This window comes from Cupressus sempervirens, chromosome 3, assembly GCF_028749045.1.
Source record: "Cupressus sempervirens isolate cs-2001-9-10 chromosome 3, ASM2874904v1, whole genome shotgun sequence".
NCBI classification, from domain to species: domain Eukaryota; kingdom Viridiplantae; phylum Streptophyta; class Pinopsida; order Cupressales; family Cupressaceae; genus Cupressus; species Cupressus sempervirens.
In genome coordinates, this window is record NC_143120.1 from 590,272,701 (window position 1) to 590,290,974 (window position 18,274).

Genomic DNA, 18,274 nt, shown 5'->3' on the forward strand with positions numbered 1-18,274 from the left:
TGTCTTGAGAAACTTGAAACAACTAAACTTCATTGAAAATGACATGATCATAATATCATATGGTAGCTGTCCATGTTCATAGCACAACAAAAGACAGTACCAAGTTTGGTCTAGAAAGTAATTATTTGACACAGAGAAAAGTATTCTTCTCAGTATGTAGTTAGCATGCAAGACAATCTAGATTGCCAGGATAACAAAATTCTGAGTTGTTCTAGTTGGGTAGGGTGGTGAACATTGACTGCACATTCTTTCATGCTTGCAGCTATGAAAACATTGGCCAAAGTGGTGTTTGTGCTATGCAAATGTCTGTCAGTTTATCTACAGTGTGACCAGCTAGAGTAGCATAGGGCCTTCACACCAGGGCTCAGATGGCATTTGCTCCATCAGATGTTACTCCCTCAAGCAGGGCATGGCCATCCTCTAGTTGGAAGATGTGTGTGGAACCATTTGGTTTGTGGTTGTGAGTAAAGCACCTCAATGATGATTCCCATCTCTGGCAGATAGTCAAATGTACATGGATAAACCTCATCACAAAACAGAAATAAATCAAGTTTATATCTTTAGTTCAATACTTGTTTACTCATAACTATCAGTAGTGAGAGTGGTAAAGTATTTTTCAATTTAGAATTCATATGGTAATCTTACCGCTACTATGAAATGTTATTTAGAGAAAATTAGAACAGCTTTTGTATTAACTTTATTTTTCGGAAAAGAAAAGTTGTAGCTAATTGCTTAGATTTGCTTTACAACAAGTAATGTTGAGTGTGATATATTGTGAAGTAGTTGCATGTTACATATAATAGAACACTGATGCAAAATCATGGATTAAAGAGGAATTATTGATTTCCGGGAGCAAGTTCAGATGTTGCATAATAGAGCAGAAGCCATAACTGCACACCATGTGAATTTGACTGAGGATAGGCATTGACTTTGTGGCTAATGCCCATATTTAAGCAGATCCACATGTATAAAACTCCCTCTCTTGAAGGTGCAGGGGACTATCTTCTAATTCTTTGGAAGATTTTGTAAAGGCAAGGTATTTTCTGGTTTTATTCCATGTCCTCACAGAAGCATAAATTAGAAGTTAATTCCAATTAACCACTGACTGGACAGCAAGCTGATCAAATCTGAATACAGGTTAAGGGTATTTTCGCCAAAACTGGGCACAAATCCCAGAAGGTGATTATGTTGTACTTTAATTGCCTGGCAGGTGATTTTTGCAATTAAATACACCTTTCTTCCTTGTTTTTCTCATTTAGTCCCAAATTATCTTGATTTAAACCTAATCTTTTCCTTATTCTATGCACAATAATTAAAGTTCACTTATACATTTTTGCTAAACTAATACCAAGTAAATAGAGCGATACCATGGAGTCTTATGTTTCATCGACATAAATAAATTGGGGGACTTGCGTTCCTGGGCTCTTTATAGTGTGCTGTCATTTTAAATACCTGCAGATAGGGGTGGTGGTTGGCTAAGCAGAAAACTGATCTCATGTAGATGTATATAACTTCGATGAATTCATAGTAGAAAATCTAAATCTAGCTTTCAACATGTTGAAATTTATTAGTTGCTCTCCTTCCCCAGTGGAGACATGATTTATATAGAAACCCAGTACAATGCTTTCTTTTTGTACTTCTTGGATGAAGTCTTTGTGGAATTTGACTGATCCAAGTTGCAGTGCTTGACTTTTAGGCAGCAATTTGATGTTAGGATCATAGTTCACAGACTCGGACTCGTAAAGTATTCAGCCCAAAATTTTGAGCTCGGCAAATACTTGACAAAAACTCAACAAAAACTCAGCAACCTAGTACTGATAATTTAAAATCTTTTAACGAAACATATTTAGTAAAAGTCAATTACAAAATGTATTAAATTAAAAATTGACATCTCGAATAAAAAAATGCATGGTTTTGTCGTAAGAAGAACATGTGAAAAACATGTTTTAACCAGTATTTTGTCCTTCTTGGCATTTTAAGCCATGTTTTTCCCACGTCAATAAAAACGCGAGAGTGAAACTTGTGAAAACTCGTGCAGCAAAAAAATTGGAGAGTAGTCTCAGAATTTGCAAATTATGATTAGGATAGAGAAGAATTTTTGGTTTAGCACCTTCGGTACAAGAATACAGATTTAACTAAGGCCTCAAATGTGTTTGAAGAGAGGGTGGATTTCTGTGTTAGTTAGCTGCAGATGGATTTGGCCAGAAAACTGCTATCCCAGATACAAATTAAGCTTAGAAATCTTTGGCATCATGTCTTTGTTGTGTGGATTATCTGGCCAAATTTTGTTCTTTTAGAGATGTGCGTTCTATTCCAACCCTATTTTATCACACAAAATTAATTACAGGTGACCTTATCCAGCAATTTGAGGGTCTGGCATCATGTCTTTGTTGTGTGGATTATCTGGCCAAATTTTGTTCTTTTAGAGATGTGCGTTCTATTCCAACCCTTTTTTATCACACAAAAATTAATTACAGGTGACCTTATCCAGCAATTTGAGGGTCCTTGTCCATGATGGGACAGTGAAAAGAAAGATAGTGAGGGACGGGGCATTGGATATTTCTTCCAATTGCAGTAGCAGCCATCTCAATTCAAATTGATTGTAAAAAGGGAAAAAAGACGTGAACTATGAAGGGTGAGGATGGATTCTTATAGGTTGAAACAAGTAGTTCAGAAGTGATAATTAAAGGAGGAAGAAAACAAGCATCAATCTTACTACAAGCTCATAGCAAAATCTAGACTGATATCATAGCTAATCACAGGGAAATACAAAAGAAATAAAAATAGAATTTAAGGAGCTTTTAGCACAATCTTCTCTGATCTGGTAGCTAACCACAGATCTGGAATGCAAAAATAATCATGAAATTTAATGTTGGAGTTAATCTTACAACATGTCTGTGGCTTATCTGAGTTTGAGATCAAACATACATGTATATGCTTAATTGCAGTCGTATGTAGCCACATAGCCAGGAAGAGGAAAATAATGCTTGATCATGACAAAAGAACATCAAGGATGACGCAATTTAAAAGCTTTTTATTTTCATGATTAGGGAAAATGTTAGAACAGGGATACATGTTACATTAAGGTTTGGCAGTTAGCTCGAACCATCCATTAAGATTACAAGCTAAACCAGAAAATCATGTTAGAATGGTCAGGGTTGCCGTTGCAACAAAAGATTGCCCTGTCAATGCCCAATACAACCAATAGTCCTATAGAACCACAAGAGGCGGTTAAGCCATGTCACGAACCCTGTAAGGGATGCTGGCCCACTGCCAACAATCCCCCTCCCAACGTCACTCACCGCAGCCTGCGTGGATTCGAACCTGTGACCTAGCTCTAATACCACTTGTTATGCAACCAATAGTCTTATAGAACCACAATAGGCAGTTGCACATTTCACGAATCCCACAAGGGATGCTGGTCCACTGCCAACAAATCCCTCAAGAGACATGAAAGCACTAAAATACTAGCTGTGAATGCATCCTCATTAATCAACAGCACATAACAGAGTCATAAGATAACAGGTTTCGAGGACCAAACAAGTCAAGTTGCTGTACAAATGAAAAATCATTGAGACGTAAAAGTGCTGTAATAATAGCCCCTAAGGCATCCTCACAAATCAACAGCTCATATCAGAGCCATAAGATGACAGGTTTCCAGCACCCAAAAAGTTGAGTTGCTGTAAAAACGGTAGAACCAAGTACAGCCATATTAAAATATCAAACTGGAAATGTTCCCCTTGAAACATCCAGTCAAAAAATCTAGCACAAAAGAAGATTCATCAGGACTAGAAAATGCATTGAAATTTTGCCAAATTGGCAAATGATACTTCCTCACATATCAAAGGTACCTAATTGGGAACGACGTATTTCCAGGATCATAATAAATAGAGTCTCCAAATACAGAAAGATCCATTTAATTGGGCACACAAATAAATTACAATTTTTTAACTATGGAATGTTTTCTTAAAAAACAATAGTACCTAATTTTATTAACAGAAAGCATTTTCTTCACTCACAAGACTGTCAATTGAAAACTGTAAGAACGCAAGAAGACTGATTCGAAACAATAAATCCGGCATCTACTATTGACACAAAGAAAATACGCTGCAGATAACAATCAAACTTTAAAAAAAGTTAGTCCAATAACTACTACAAAAAGAGATCTCAGCAGGACTGTTAACATCTGCAACTTTGAGAACAAAACAACTCCAATCGCTCGGTCAAATTGACTTTATGTTTTCAACCTAATTCTTGGTTATAGACTTACTGCGGCCACGAAAAAGGTCTTGTCCCCTATCTCTGAAAGAATTGTCATAGCAAGTGACTTCGTAAACGCCTGCAGAAAACCAGCATGCAGGCCCAAATAGTTAGGATCTCTATACACAAATCAAAGAAATGGAAATAGAATTCAAGAACTCTGATACACACACATATTCCATACAGCAACCCAAAAACAATGAATGATTGAATTTTTGTTGGGAGCAAATCTGTATATCACAACAAAAGAAGGAAAGAAGATTTTCCTATATCTACGTATTTCTGCAAGACTGATGCCTTAATTGAAATGATACAAATAAAACCTACAAATTAGACAAATTTTCACAGAAGAAAAGACACGTATAAGCATACCTCCATTAACGAAGCACCCATGGTTGCCTCTGGTAAGTAACAGTCGACAAGTTAGTTATGTTTAAACTATCTTACCGACGACTCAATCTGCTTACTCAATTATACATCGAATGCTCGGGAAAAGGATGCTAAAATTTGGCCAATACAACAAGTGGGTCAGCACAAATTCTTCGCTGCGGAGGAATTTTGATTTAAATTCGCCCAACGAATGGTTGCAAAAAAATATGCTCCAATTAACGATTTTCAAATCCGTTGAACGCTATTCCTCGACTGTGAAAGCAAACAACATATGTCATAAACGCAAGCAGACATTTGTATGTAATCTTTTAATTGGCGAGAAAGTCAGAAGATGCTCACGTGCCATGCTAATTCCCTCCGCTGAAAAAACACTACTAATTTCTGATCATGTAATTTTTAAATTTCTTTCTTCCTATATTAAAAAAAGTAAAACAAACCAATCAATTTTATTCGCATTTCTTCTACCACCATGTTTTTTTAAGCGTCTCAAAGCTGTTGTCTTTTTCATGATCTTCCCAAATCCCCACGCTTTGGGAAAGTGGTGGGTGACCTTTAGAAGAGGAATTTTTTTGGTTTAAACTATTTCGAAAGTTATAAATATTTGTGTGGCTTCACGGTGAAAAGGGGTAAGTAGGTATAATAGTGAAGGGCTTCTATAAGATTAGTGTGGAAAGTATAGAAATATATTTTTAACCTTTATAATTAAATTAGTGATTCGTTTTCAGATAATTGTAGATCATATATTTTATGATTTACAATAAGGTTAATTAAGCTGATAGGCTTATTGTGGGAGCTTTGCTCCCAAAAAATTGTATTTCTGACGAAAATGTTGTAAGACTCATCGGTTTTTATTATAATTAAGCTGATAGGCTTATTGTGGGAGCTTTGCTCCCAAAAAATTGTATTTCTGACGGAAATGTTGTAAGACTCACCGGTTTCGGTTTTTAAACTTTTTGATTGATTTTCCGATGATATACTTAAAATTTCTAAAATTGAAATATTATCATCGGAAAATCAATCAAAAAGTTTAAAAACCGGTGAGGCTTACAACATTTCTGTCAAAAATACATTTTTTTGGGAGCAAAGCTCCCACAATAAGTCTATCGGCTTAATTATAATAAAAATCGATGAGTCTTACAACATTTCCGTTAGAAATACAATTTTTTGGTAGCAAAGCTCCCACAATAAGCCTATCTGCTTAATAAAAATTGAAATATTATTATTTCCATACTTCCCTTTAATGTTGTACTTTGTTTACTAAATCAATTAAAATAAGCATGCAAAAATCAAAGCCTAATATTTCATAATTAAAAGGGAATCTTTCCATAGAAGGGATAAAGGTTGTATTGAAGATCCCATAAAGCTGGCAAATATTTTTGATAAATTTTATGCACTTATTGTCTAACATAGAAAATACTATATTGAATCCCAAATGTCCGTTCCCAAATGATTGATGCCAGCATTTTGATTATTTGTTGTCTTTCTTGTTTTTCCTTTGCATTATTTATGAAATAGTTGTTTTGTTCAGGCATCTAATTACCTTCACATTCTGAGTCTTCTTAATTTGTGATATCAAATTTTGAGGGAGGACATTGCTGCATGTAAAGACCAAAAAATGATTCATATTCGTCAAAAATATAGCATACAAAATGACTATATTCTTGAAGAGGACCAAGAAGTTTTGTAGTTGTATAACATATTTGAAGGATAGTTTTGAGTTTGTTACATTTTTAGGTTTAAATTTTTTTTGGATCTAATTTTATAAGGGTTCCAATTAAATTGAGCCTTTAGGACTATTATATTATTTTGATTAAATTTTTTTTTTAAACAAGTAAATTTCATTATTTGATTAGATTTTGTATATATAATTATCTATTTATTGATTTTAATGTTCTTATATTTAGATGTTCATATGTTTATTTATAACATTGATAAAAATATTGTATTATATTTCATATCTTCAAATATTTAAATATTTATTCATTGAACTTGATATAGATGTTGAAATCATTATTTAAGTTATATTACATGTTGAAATTCTTTATTAAGAAATTTATTTTTTGAAAGGAAATATTGTAAGACTTTGTCTATTTTAAAGATGATAAAATTCATTTTTAGAAATTTAAATTTTCTTTTAGTATTATCAATCCTAGAAAATATTTCCAATTTTTTGGTTTTCTTTGCAAGTTTGTAATTTTCCTCTATTTATATAATATGTTTAGAAAAAATGTAAAATGCATACTACTAAATTATTTCTGATATGTTTCTTATTTTCTATGGGAATTGTGTATCACTTCTTTAGTACCCACTGGAATAAATAAAAACTAAATTGAAAATCACTAGATAATTGGTGAGAGATCAGATAGAAAAGCCTGCAAAACATGAAAAGTCTATGGATGTAAAGTAGGTAAAAGCGTATTTTTAATGAAGGAAACAAGATTTTTATTAAGTTTAACTGCTATGCTTTCTCTTCTTTATGAAATTATGTTTATCTCAATTGTTATGATAAATTTCCCACAAAAAAATGGCCTTGAATCTTCCAACCATAATTCCTTTGAATGCTATACACAACTTCATTCTATGAATTAATTTGTTCATTTTCTTCAATCTTGTGAACTCTAAGTATTATGTCCTTTGTGCATATGTTCATTCAAATTAAATGGTGCTAATTTATAGGGTATAGAGTTTTAAAAGAATGGTTTATGTATCAGTGTACAATTTGAGAAGAAAAGAATATATAATGAAATAGTTATCTTAAATAAAAATTACCCCATAGTTGTAATACCATTTTATTACATTTAATATATTTTAACAATAAAAATTAGATTACCATTAGTAGCATATTTCTTCAAAACTTAGATAAAAAGGAAACCGACTAATCTAACTATTACATAAATTTCTATTTTTAAGATAATAAAATATTGAAAATAGAGAATTGTAAAGGTAATAAATTTATGTGAATTTTTTTTTAGTAAAAATGTCTTAATGTAATTTTGTTTGATAGTCTATAAATTTATTTTGTAGTCTAAATTATTGTTTTATCTTAAAAAGATTATTTATGGTTTTTAATGATGTCAAAAAATCATTTTAAAACATTGAAGTTTCCTTGTATTATCAATGTTGAGGAAAGTTTCTAATTTTTTTAGTTTTTAGTCTAAATTACTCTTTTTTCTTAATAAGATTATTTAGGGTTTTCTGATGATAAAAATTTTATTTTTAGAAAATTAAGTTTCCTATTACATTATCAATCTTATTCTAAATTTTCTTTCTTCTTCGTAAGTTTCTAATTTTCCCTCTATTTCTACAAAATGTGAAGTGTTTAAGATAGTTTATGTTTAAAGAATAAGCAAATAAAGGAAAATTTTACAAATTTTAAATAATTGTTATGTTTTTATTTCATTTTTTTCAATTTGTTACGTAACATTTTCATCATAAATTTATTTAATCTTTAAAAAAAAAAATCCTATCGGCTCCTCGTTGCATGCACAAAAGCATGCGACTACTAGTTAGTTATATTTATTAATTTAAGTAAAAAGTAGGAATTGTATATGGAAGGGTGACATGGTAGGTAGAGTGGAACTTAGAAGAGGACTTTTTTTTGGTTTAAACTATAGAAATATATTTTTAACCTTTATAATTAAATTGGTGATTAGTTTTAAGATAATAGTAGATCATATATTTTATAATTTATAATAAGGTTAATTAATTATATTTATTAATTTAAGTAAAAAGTAGAAATTGTATATGGAAGGGTGACATGGTAGGGAGAGTGGAAAGGTAGAAGAGGTTTTTTTTTTGGTTTAAACTATTCCAAAAGTTTTAAATATTTGTGTGGCTTAACGGTGAAAATGGGGTAAATGGGTATAATACTGAAGGTGTGGAAAGTATAGAAATATATTTTTGACCTTTATAATTAAATTGGTGATTCGGGTAATAGTAGATCATATATTTTATGATTTACAATAAGATTCATTAAATATATTTATTAATTTAAGTAAAAAGTAGAAATTATATATGGAAGGGTGACATGGTAGGGAGAGTAGAAAGGTTGATTGATTGAGATATTACATTTTAAAAATAGATATGTACATTAAAATATTGAAATTAATTGAAGGGAAATATGTTCTTAGCTTTGTTTGACACAGAAATATTTTATTATAATACATATTATGCGATTCAATGAAAAAATATAGGTTATACACAATAAGAGTTAAAAGTGTATAAGTAGTATAATTATTGAGATTTGCTATTGAAAAATTTATATATCATAATTCTAAAATGGTTGTCATAAATTATTTGGATTGATTCTACATAAATTTATTATGTTACACAAATGTGGATTGAATGGTGTTTAAAAGCATCAAAAAGACTTTCTACTAATGGGGGAATCTACAACTTGGTGTATTCAAAAGTAAGTCATGAGTATCAATTCAACAATATTTGAATAAAATCAAAGACATGCTAAGAAAACACAAAATGCTTACACATTTGTTCTTATCTATTTAGATGTTGATGCAGTATTCTTTTTGATCTACTAATATGCTCTCTAGTTGAATTCTAGATAGATAATGGATTTGTGGATTAAATGTGTGTAGGGGGGAAATGGATTCAACCACCCTAACCACAATTAAAGGGGGAAAACCAATATTCGCCTCCTAATGGAGATTCAATTAACACAAGAGGAAGTGCCAATTCATGACCTAATGCAAAAGGGTAATTTTCTTAGACTTGCTTCTCCCTCATCTCCACCTTAAGAGAGTTTTATGCAAGTGGATATGCAATGTAAGATTACAATATAGGGAAATGGAAATGCGTATTGAAATGGAGAAGGAAAAAAACTCACCTTGCAAAATACAAACCTGAAAAAGGGGTTGTCAAATGAACTTTGAAAGTGCTAAATCGTGTGGTTAAGACTAGAAACTTCAACATCTACAAAATCCAAAAATTGTTCAGTTGTTTGGAAGGGATGACTTTCAATGATAGGGATGAAATGTGACCTTGCTCAATAGTCTTTGAATCCATAATAGATTTTAGGTCTTTGAGGTTCAATGAAATGGGTATCCAAATATGCAACTTTTCTTCTTTCCAAGATCCACAACCTGCAAGAAAAATAGGTTTTTGTTTTGTTGATGGGGGGTTGCCTTGGTCAAACCCAAGTTTAGGAATTAAGATTGAATTGAGATGGAAAGTAGAGAATGCTAGCAAGTACTAAGAGTAGATCTAACATGAAGTTGTATAGGGTAAAATACAGTTGATGAATAGGGTTTTATAATAGTGCACATGAAAGAGACCCTAAACCCATACTTTACACATATATATGAATTGTGATGATATGGGATGTAAGTATAGGAGATTAATATTGAAATGAAGAAATAAAAGGTACTTACCTCCGAAAAAAAATTGACTAAAAACCCTATCAAATGATCTCAAAAACTGTCAATTTTTGCAATTTTTAATCAAAATTGTGAGATCTTCAAAACCCAAAAATCATTTTCTTTTATGAGGGTAGGTCGACCTTGACCTAGTTAGTGGGGCACAATTGTACCTTGGGGCATAACTGTGCCCCAAAAAGTCAACCTTGACCTGCATTGCTCTGACAAAATTGTTGTTCATGAATCCCACAAGTTTAACGAAAAGGGTATCCAAATCTGCACTTTAATTCATTGTTCCACACCTGCACCTACAAGAAAAATGGTTTTGTTTGTTGGATGGGGGGTTTGCTTTAGTCAAACCCTAGTTTGGAATTAACCTTGAAATTGAAATTGTAATAAACAAAGTAAATGGAACTATTCACCTTACTTATGTTGAAATCCTTGTGGAGGATTTGAATCCTTGAATCCACAAGTATGGATGCTCCAAATGAATGTAGGAATGAATGTAAGATGTCTCAAATCAATGGCATTAGATCATCAACACTTATCTTGAATAGATCTTGGATTAGGAAGAGGCTTGAATGGAAATGGATGAATCTTCAATAACAGGGCTTCATAGAGCATGAATCCTTCAATGGCTACTAATGGATCTCCTTGATGAATTGAATGCTTGAACTCTTGAAAGCTTGAATGCTTGATGGATAGTATATCTTCACTCCATAGAACTTGTGAGCATAAATTTCATAATATGTGGATGTGCAAGATAATGGTTAGTGGATGGAGAAAATGAGAGGAGGCTTCCTTATATAGAGATCTAGGGCACAAACTTCTAGAGAAGGCCAACATGGAGCATTAAATCCCAATTAACCTTAACCCTTATAAATGAACCTAGATTAAATGCAATTTAAGAGTGTACCATTTCGGAGACCAAAATAGTCGACCCAAAAGTGGGAAAAAACTTCTTTCTAAAACCCGACATCCAAAAATCATGGAACCTTAAAACTTGAACCTTGGGTCAGGGTTGAGTTCATCCCTAATCTAGGTCAGGGTCAAGGTCATCCGTCACCTAGGTTAGGGTCGAGGTCGACCTAGACCCTAAGGTTAGAAATTTCAGGATCTTAGTCTAGAATGCCAGAAAAGTGCAAAAAGAAAATGGAAAAGGGGGCAAAATAGGGAAAAAAGACAGATCCAAGTCAAAGACCCATTCAAAGTGCTTGACATGACCCCAGACCACTTACTCAGAGGGCTAAATGCTCTTAACATGGAAGTGCTTCCATTTTAAGATGGTACAGAAGCAATGTAAATCTATGAATATCCTCTTAAATTTAAAATGAAATCAAGCATGATGATACAATAGCCTTGACTCAACTCCAAAGACCATAAGAAAGGAAATCAAAGTAAAGAAAAACCTTCGTGAAAGAATGTGCTTGAAACTTGCCTTAGGAATGGAAGGATGAATATAGAAGATGCAATGAAGGATCTTGAATCTATGAAGGAAGATCTTTAATGTTGAAAATGCTATGATAGATCTTGCATAAACTCCTTCAATTGTTTGAATGCTTAAATCCTTGGTCTTCAACGAAGAGCTTGTTTGAATGTCTTGATTACATGAAGAATGCTTGAGAGCTTGAGCATGAAAATGATGAGATGATATCATGAATTCTTGATATGTTCCTGTTCTTATGATTTCAAGATGCCAAATGAGGAAAATGGATGGGTTTATAAAGGGCTCGGAATAACTTTCTCTCGCGGACCTACTTTAATAGAATTTTGCACCTTGAATAACATTAGACTTATTAGATAACTAAGAGGGCAATGAATCAATTATCCTATAGTCCCTTCAAACATTTAAGTACCAATAAAACTTCATAAACAACATAAGGATTTACTCGGTGCTCTTATTCAACTTCACAATTAACACTTATAATCAATTTACTCCAAACTGTAAACTCATTGTCTCTATTATTACTGAATATCAGAAATATAATTTTACTATTACCTAGTTGTTACCAAGTTTCGTCAAAAAGTAAACAATGTGAAAATCAACTTGCAACACAACATTCAGACATTTGACACCAAGATGTTTAATGTAAAGCCCTACCTGGAGATCCTTGGAACAAGGATAAATAAAAGCCAATACACTTTTTTTTTCAAAAGAATAAACACAGAATCAAAAATCAACATGCAATCGATCAAAAGATCACAATGGAAGACTTAACCAAACAATCCACAAATCCAACAATCTCCAAGCATCACTACTTAATGACGTGATCAATCGACTATGAAACTAAGACAATTACGAAACCTAGAATCTTTGATCTATCAAAGTCTAGGAAGGCATGCAATCCAAAAGGGTACTTGAAATACCCAATCATGCTTTTTGGATACAAGCAAAAACACCCCCTATTTCCCATGCCAAGAAACACTAGCCTATAGTCTCGTGTGAGAGAATGCAAGAGGGGCTAGCCAAAAACACTACCAATAAGGTAGATGCTCATGCAAGCATCTTTCTAGTTGTGCATGAGGAAACACCTTCTCACATGAACTTTTAGCACACTCAACGTGAGAGAATGTTTTCTCATGCAAGAGAATACATTTCTTGCATGAGATAATGTATTCTCGCACTAGGAATATCCTCTCCAGCATGACGTAAGGCAGTAGAAAAAGTAAAAATAAACATGCAAAGTATAAAATAGGATAATTTTCTTTAGACTAGGGAGTGCCAAATCCATGGAAATTAAGGCTCAAACACTTGAATGAATGAAAAACAACTAAGCATGCTAGAAGGGATGAACCAACCACCTAATCACCTAATCAATAGCATCTAGAAACAATGTAGAAAAGTAATATCGCAATAGCATACATGAGTATGAATCAACTATCTCAGAGAAATAAAATCACATGAATCACATGGAACATACTCTATAAGAAACATAGAAAGGCCAACTCTATGTGCCAGTCCCCAGCAGTAGTAAAGGTGGCTACACCTCCCAACCACGTGGAACCTGTAGGTCCACTCCCACCATGCTGATGGAGATAGTGATCCAACATCAAACACACATAAGACAATCATCCATGGCTAACACTCATGCCAAATAGTATAGAGGACTAAAACCAAGATCATGAGACAATGCAATACAATAGGTCTTGGTCAATAACTCTATGGGTCTATTATGTAGGGACTCTAGTAGAGAGTAGATCGCTCGGCATCACGGAGCCTAAGCTAAGCACCTAATGGAAATACTCCCTCGAAAGGCCATAGTATTATGTCATCGGGTGTACCACGTAGACATTTGGCCCTCAAATAAACTGACAAGCACATACCTTCGAAAGAGTTGTACAAATACGTAGCATTTTATTATCTTAATTAATTACCCATAAGTTTATTTAGTTATCACTTATTAGAAACTTCTACATGTATACCTTGTCGAGAACACGACTTGAGGTTATGAGAGAAACCCCTACACACTAGCTTATCCTACATACCCATGCTCATCACATGATGAGTGCCCATAGGTAATGCAGTTTCCCAACCCAACCCCAATGAACATAACTCAACTGACAAACAACTGAGAGTTTGCATCTCACAAGAACCAACAAGTGCATGCTCACATGCTTGTGTGTGGGCACACCAACTACATGATGATTATAAAATACAAGGGTTGGATGAGAAAGAAAAAAGCATAAGTAAAAAAATCACTCAACTGGCCTATATTTGGGACTATAGATTCAACACAAATCCCAATGCAATAAAATACAACAAGGGTCAGAAAGATATCCCTACAGATAATCTAGATCCACAACCAACTACAGTGCCAAGAAAACCTAAAAAATAAGCAACATGTAAATCAAGGTGAAAACCCAAAAAGTCAAAAACTTTGAAATCAAAACCCATTTTGCCTTTGGGTACAAAAGCCAGGAATATCAAATAAAATATGGGTTTGGATTTCGTATACAAAAATAGCCAGCATAACAGTTCAAAACCCCAAACCCCCATCTTTGAAAAATAGGAAAATGTTCATACCCACCCAACCGAGTAAAACTAACATCCAAAAATGGAGGGGAACACTAGTTCTTAACCTCCTAACAAACAACTACCAAAAAGGGCTGAAATGGAGCTGAAATAGTAAAATAGGAGAGCCCTACCTAATAACCAAAAGGGCAAATACAACAACACAAGTAGTAAAATAAAAAATCCACAAAAATGGTTGAAAGTCACAACAATCCAAGATCTCCCCGAGCTAGATCCAATGAGACCAACCTCGCAATGATCCCACTTCCTTAACTCTTATAGAGAACAAAATAATATTACCTCTTGAAGAGGATTTGGAATTTACTCTAAATTTTCTATTTCAAAAAGTGAGAAGTGAGGAATAAAATTCCTTTTTGGATATATATTCACTTTTCAAGTGAATAAAAGGATTTGGGTAATTAACCAGATCATTGAGTTAAACCCTTAATCAACCCAAACAAAAATAGGCTATTCCAAGTAATTGGAATTCAACTACGACAAAGCTATTGAGAATTAAAATAGTTAAATCTAATAAAAAAATTCCCTTAAACTATAAAATCACAATAATCCAAAATAACTTTCGTGACAATTTTGAACCTCTAAATGCACAGACACGCTAACTAGTCTAATCACATAATGCAAATGAGTCTAGATTTATTAAATCACCAGAGGTTTTAATTAATCAATTAAATAGAATGTGTTGACCATATAGGGATGAGATTGGCTAGGTAAGAACAGTTGAGACACTAACTTCATGTGCCAAAGCTAAGGATATAAATCTTGCACACTAAACAACATGATCAAGTGCAATTGCATATATAATAATATAGTCAAAGTGATAAATGCATTAAATCACACTAAAATAATCTATTTAAATCACTCACTACATCATAAAACCTCCCAAAGAAAGAATGAAGTAAATATTCATAGCATCAAATCAAAGTATCCATAATTAAATAAGTCCATCATATAATCATAAATAGAGTATATGTCCAAATACAAAATAACTAGATATTATCATAAAGCATCATGTCATAGCAGTAAGCATCATCATGTAGATATGATCAAAATGAACAACATAGCAACTAGCATCTATGATACTAGTAAATCAAAATATAGTATATGACCATTAGGCCATCTCGAATGTCCTCGAACATGAGTATCAAAGTATCTCTCAAAACCAAAGCATGCTGGAGAGATGTCCACAATGATGAAGTAAACATTGAATCTCTATCTTATACAATTCATCAAGGGAGTCCATGAAAACTAACAATATCTTCCAAGAAAACATGCGCTACAAAAGTTGTGTAGGATGCTCTCATGGGTGAAAAATGTGCTATCTTGGACAACTTGTCCACTATCACCATGATAAAATCATGTTATTTGTTGGCATTATGATACATTTTTGTCATTAGTTACAACACTTATTGGATTCTGAATGCTTATCGAGCTCTCATCGGACATTCCTTTGTAAGCCAAGCTTTACCTAGTTATCAGAGTTTATCAAGTGATCAAGGTGAACAAAGAAGTCAGTGTTTACCGAGTGATCAAGGTGAACAAAGAAGTCAGTGTTTACCGAGTGATCGAGGTGAACAAAGCAGCCAGTGTTTACCGAGTGTTCAAGGTAAAGAAAGGAATCAATTTTTACCGAGTGAAGATGTACTTAGTATTGACCGAGAACTTCGTGATAACCGAGCTCCTGAGGTTATCAAGGAAATTAATTTTACCGACCTCAGACGGTTATCAAAGAAATTAATTTTACCAAGCTCAGACGGTTATCAAGGAAACTAACTATCACTGAGTCACAAGGTTCTATCAAGTGTTTCCTTTGATCACCGAGCTACAGTTCAGATAGAAGTGTTCACCGAGTGACATCTCTTCTACCGAGTCTCCAGTGGTTACCGAGTTTAGAACTACTCGAAGTGTTTAGTATGGACCGTGCCTTCACTTCTACCGAGTGCATGACGATGCCGAGTAACGCAGTGGACGCTGAGTATCAGAAGGACACCGAGTCAGTTCAGCAAACTCGAGTTTTTACCTTGGGCCGATTTTGTATAGAGATTTGCACTTGTTGTTTTGGCCGACCTTGCATGTATTGTTTATTTGGATGGTATATATATGCAATGTATTGTATCATTAAAAGTAACAAATTAGATGAAAAGAAGAGTAATGGAAATAGTAATGGTAATGAATGAAACTGCGAAAGTGTGAAAGAAATACATGCGTGCGAAAGTATGTGTACTGAGTTGTGAAGGAATTCAACAAGGTCGAGTTTTGGAGCAGAAAAGTTTTATCTATCACATCAAGGTGAATCAGAGCATAGCGGATCTTATCAGCAATTAGTTGTAATTAGATCCACTATTTCATTCTAACAGGTGAATCAGTTTTGTAAATCCTTTAACAAGGTAGACTTAACAGTCTTTTGTAAATCTCCTAACAAAGTGCATACTTTATTGTATGTTTGTAAATCCTCTAACAAGGTGGATCTAGCAATCCTTTGTGCTCCTAATAGGGCAGATCACCAGAAGTGGTCATTGTAAGCCTTAACCGGCCAACTTCATACTGCAGTAACAAAGCTTTGTGGGTTTCATCCCCACCCCAGTTTTACTTTCTATTTGGAAGGTTTCTGGGTCACCAAATCTGTGTGTTCAAGTGTTGCAAATGATTTTGTTTCATGCTTACAGTAGGTTACTTGGATGAATGGTGAATATATCAGTATGCAGTTTTATTGTTTGAAATTTTAAGAGTTATTGATTCACCCCTCCCCTCTCAGTAACTTGTCACATCTTGAATATTTCCAACAATTGGTATCAGAGCAATAAGGTTCTCAAGATAAAAGTTTCACAGCTTGAGCAAAGATCAAGGACAATGGAGATATTCAGAATTGACAAAACTATTGAGAATGAAAAGCTAGATCTAAAAATAGCCATGGCTCAACTCAATGAAGTAAAAGAGCATCTTTCACAATCCTTGAAAAGAAGAAAAGAACTTGCAAGGAAAATGAATGACCATCAGTATGTTGAAGAAAAGATTGAAGATCTCTCACCATCAAGTAGTTCAGATGAAGCTGACAAAGCAATCAAAGAACTTTTAGAAAAGAATGGATCTCTGCAGGAAGAATTAAGAAAGCTCAAAAGAGAACAAGAAATACAGTCCATCAGGCTATGCGAAATCTTGGAGCAAAGGAACAAGGCAGGTGAAGACTTAGAGGTAAGGAATAATCAATCCTCTCAGCTTGAAAATCTTGTAACTCAATTATCTAATGCAAATGAAGAAATTATGAATCTAAGATCTGAGAATGAGAATTTGAGAAATGACTTAATTACTGAAAGGCAAATCAATGCAAGCTTACAAAGTGATCTAATCTCTGAAAAACAAGTCAATGAGAGAATGGTAAAATCTCAAAAGGACATGGATCAATTGAATCTGCAAAATGAAGAAAACTTTCATAAACAAAATGGTAAAGTAGGCCTTGGATACAAGGAAGAAGGTGAATCCTCCAAATAGGGTACTCAAAAGAATCAAAGACCTACTTGCAGCCACTGTGGTAAGTTAGGTCATACATCTAATAGATGTTGGAGCAATGGAAAAGGAAAATTTAATAGAAAGTGCTACAATTGCAATTAGCATGGACACAAAGCCAATGAATGCAAAGAGAAACCAAAATTTGAAGGTAAATGTCACAAATGCCAAAAGCAAGGTCATAAGGCATCACAATGCAAATCCAAATCATTTAATCCAGCTGAACAACTTGTCAAAGCAATATTTGGTTGGGACTACAACACTTGGTGCAGATGTCATTATTGTGGAGAATATGGTCATACTGACATAAACTGTGCAAGGCATCACCTAAGAAAAAGGGATACCACTGTAAGATGTTATACATGTACAGAACTTGGTCATATATCTAAAAACTGCATGAACATAAAGAAAGTTGAGGATGAGAAGAAAATCAAAGTAGACAATATTCGAAAGCAAATGAAGCAGCAATGGATTCCAAAGTCTACCGAGCCAGATAATTCAAGTGATGGAATGATCACTCAAGAAGTGAGTGACTCTACCATTTCCAATTAAGACTCATCAGGATAAGACCAGGACTGTATCTACAAAGCAATATCCTAAGCAGTCCTAGAATGAAAATATGATCAAATCAGTATTTCAGATACATCAGGATCATGGTCGGTACATGACCTTACCGAGCTCAGTCGGGTGCAATAAGGCTTCTTTCACCAGGTTGCAC

At 33.7% G+C, this 18,274-nt stretch overlaps 1 protein-coding gene across 2 annotated transcripts in view; it reads right to left on the bottom strand.

Annotated features, from left to right (window-relative positions):
• The window catches only part of LOC149568049 (GDT1-like protein 5), a 52,711-nt gene extending 47,697 nt beyond the window's left edge, over positions 1-5,014 (bottom strand). Inside the window, exons 1-3 of one of the 2 annotated variants that reach the window (XM_089821057.1) lie at positions 4,990-5,014; positions 4,633-4,902; positions 4,271-4,339 (exon numbers count right to left, since the gene is read on the bottom strand). In XM_089821057.1, the coding sequence (XP_089677183.1) occupies positions 4,271-4,339; positions 4,633-4,653 (90 nt within the window). In that variant the 5' untranslated portion in view covers positions 4,654-4,902; positions 4,990-5,014. Of the gene's footprint in view, positions 1-4,270; positions 4,340-4,632; positions 4,903-4,989 lie in introns of those variants that run through there. The other variant, XM_089821058.1, reaches the window with a different exon arrangement.
• Positions 5,015-18,274: the final 13,260 nt, after the last annotated feature.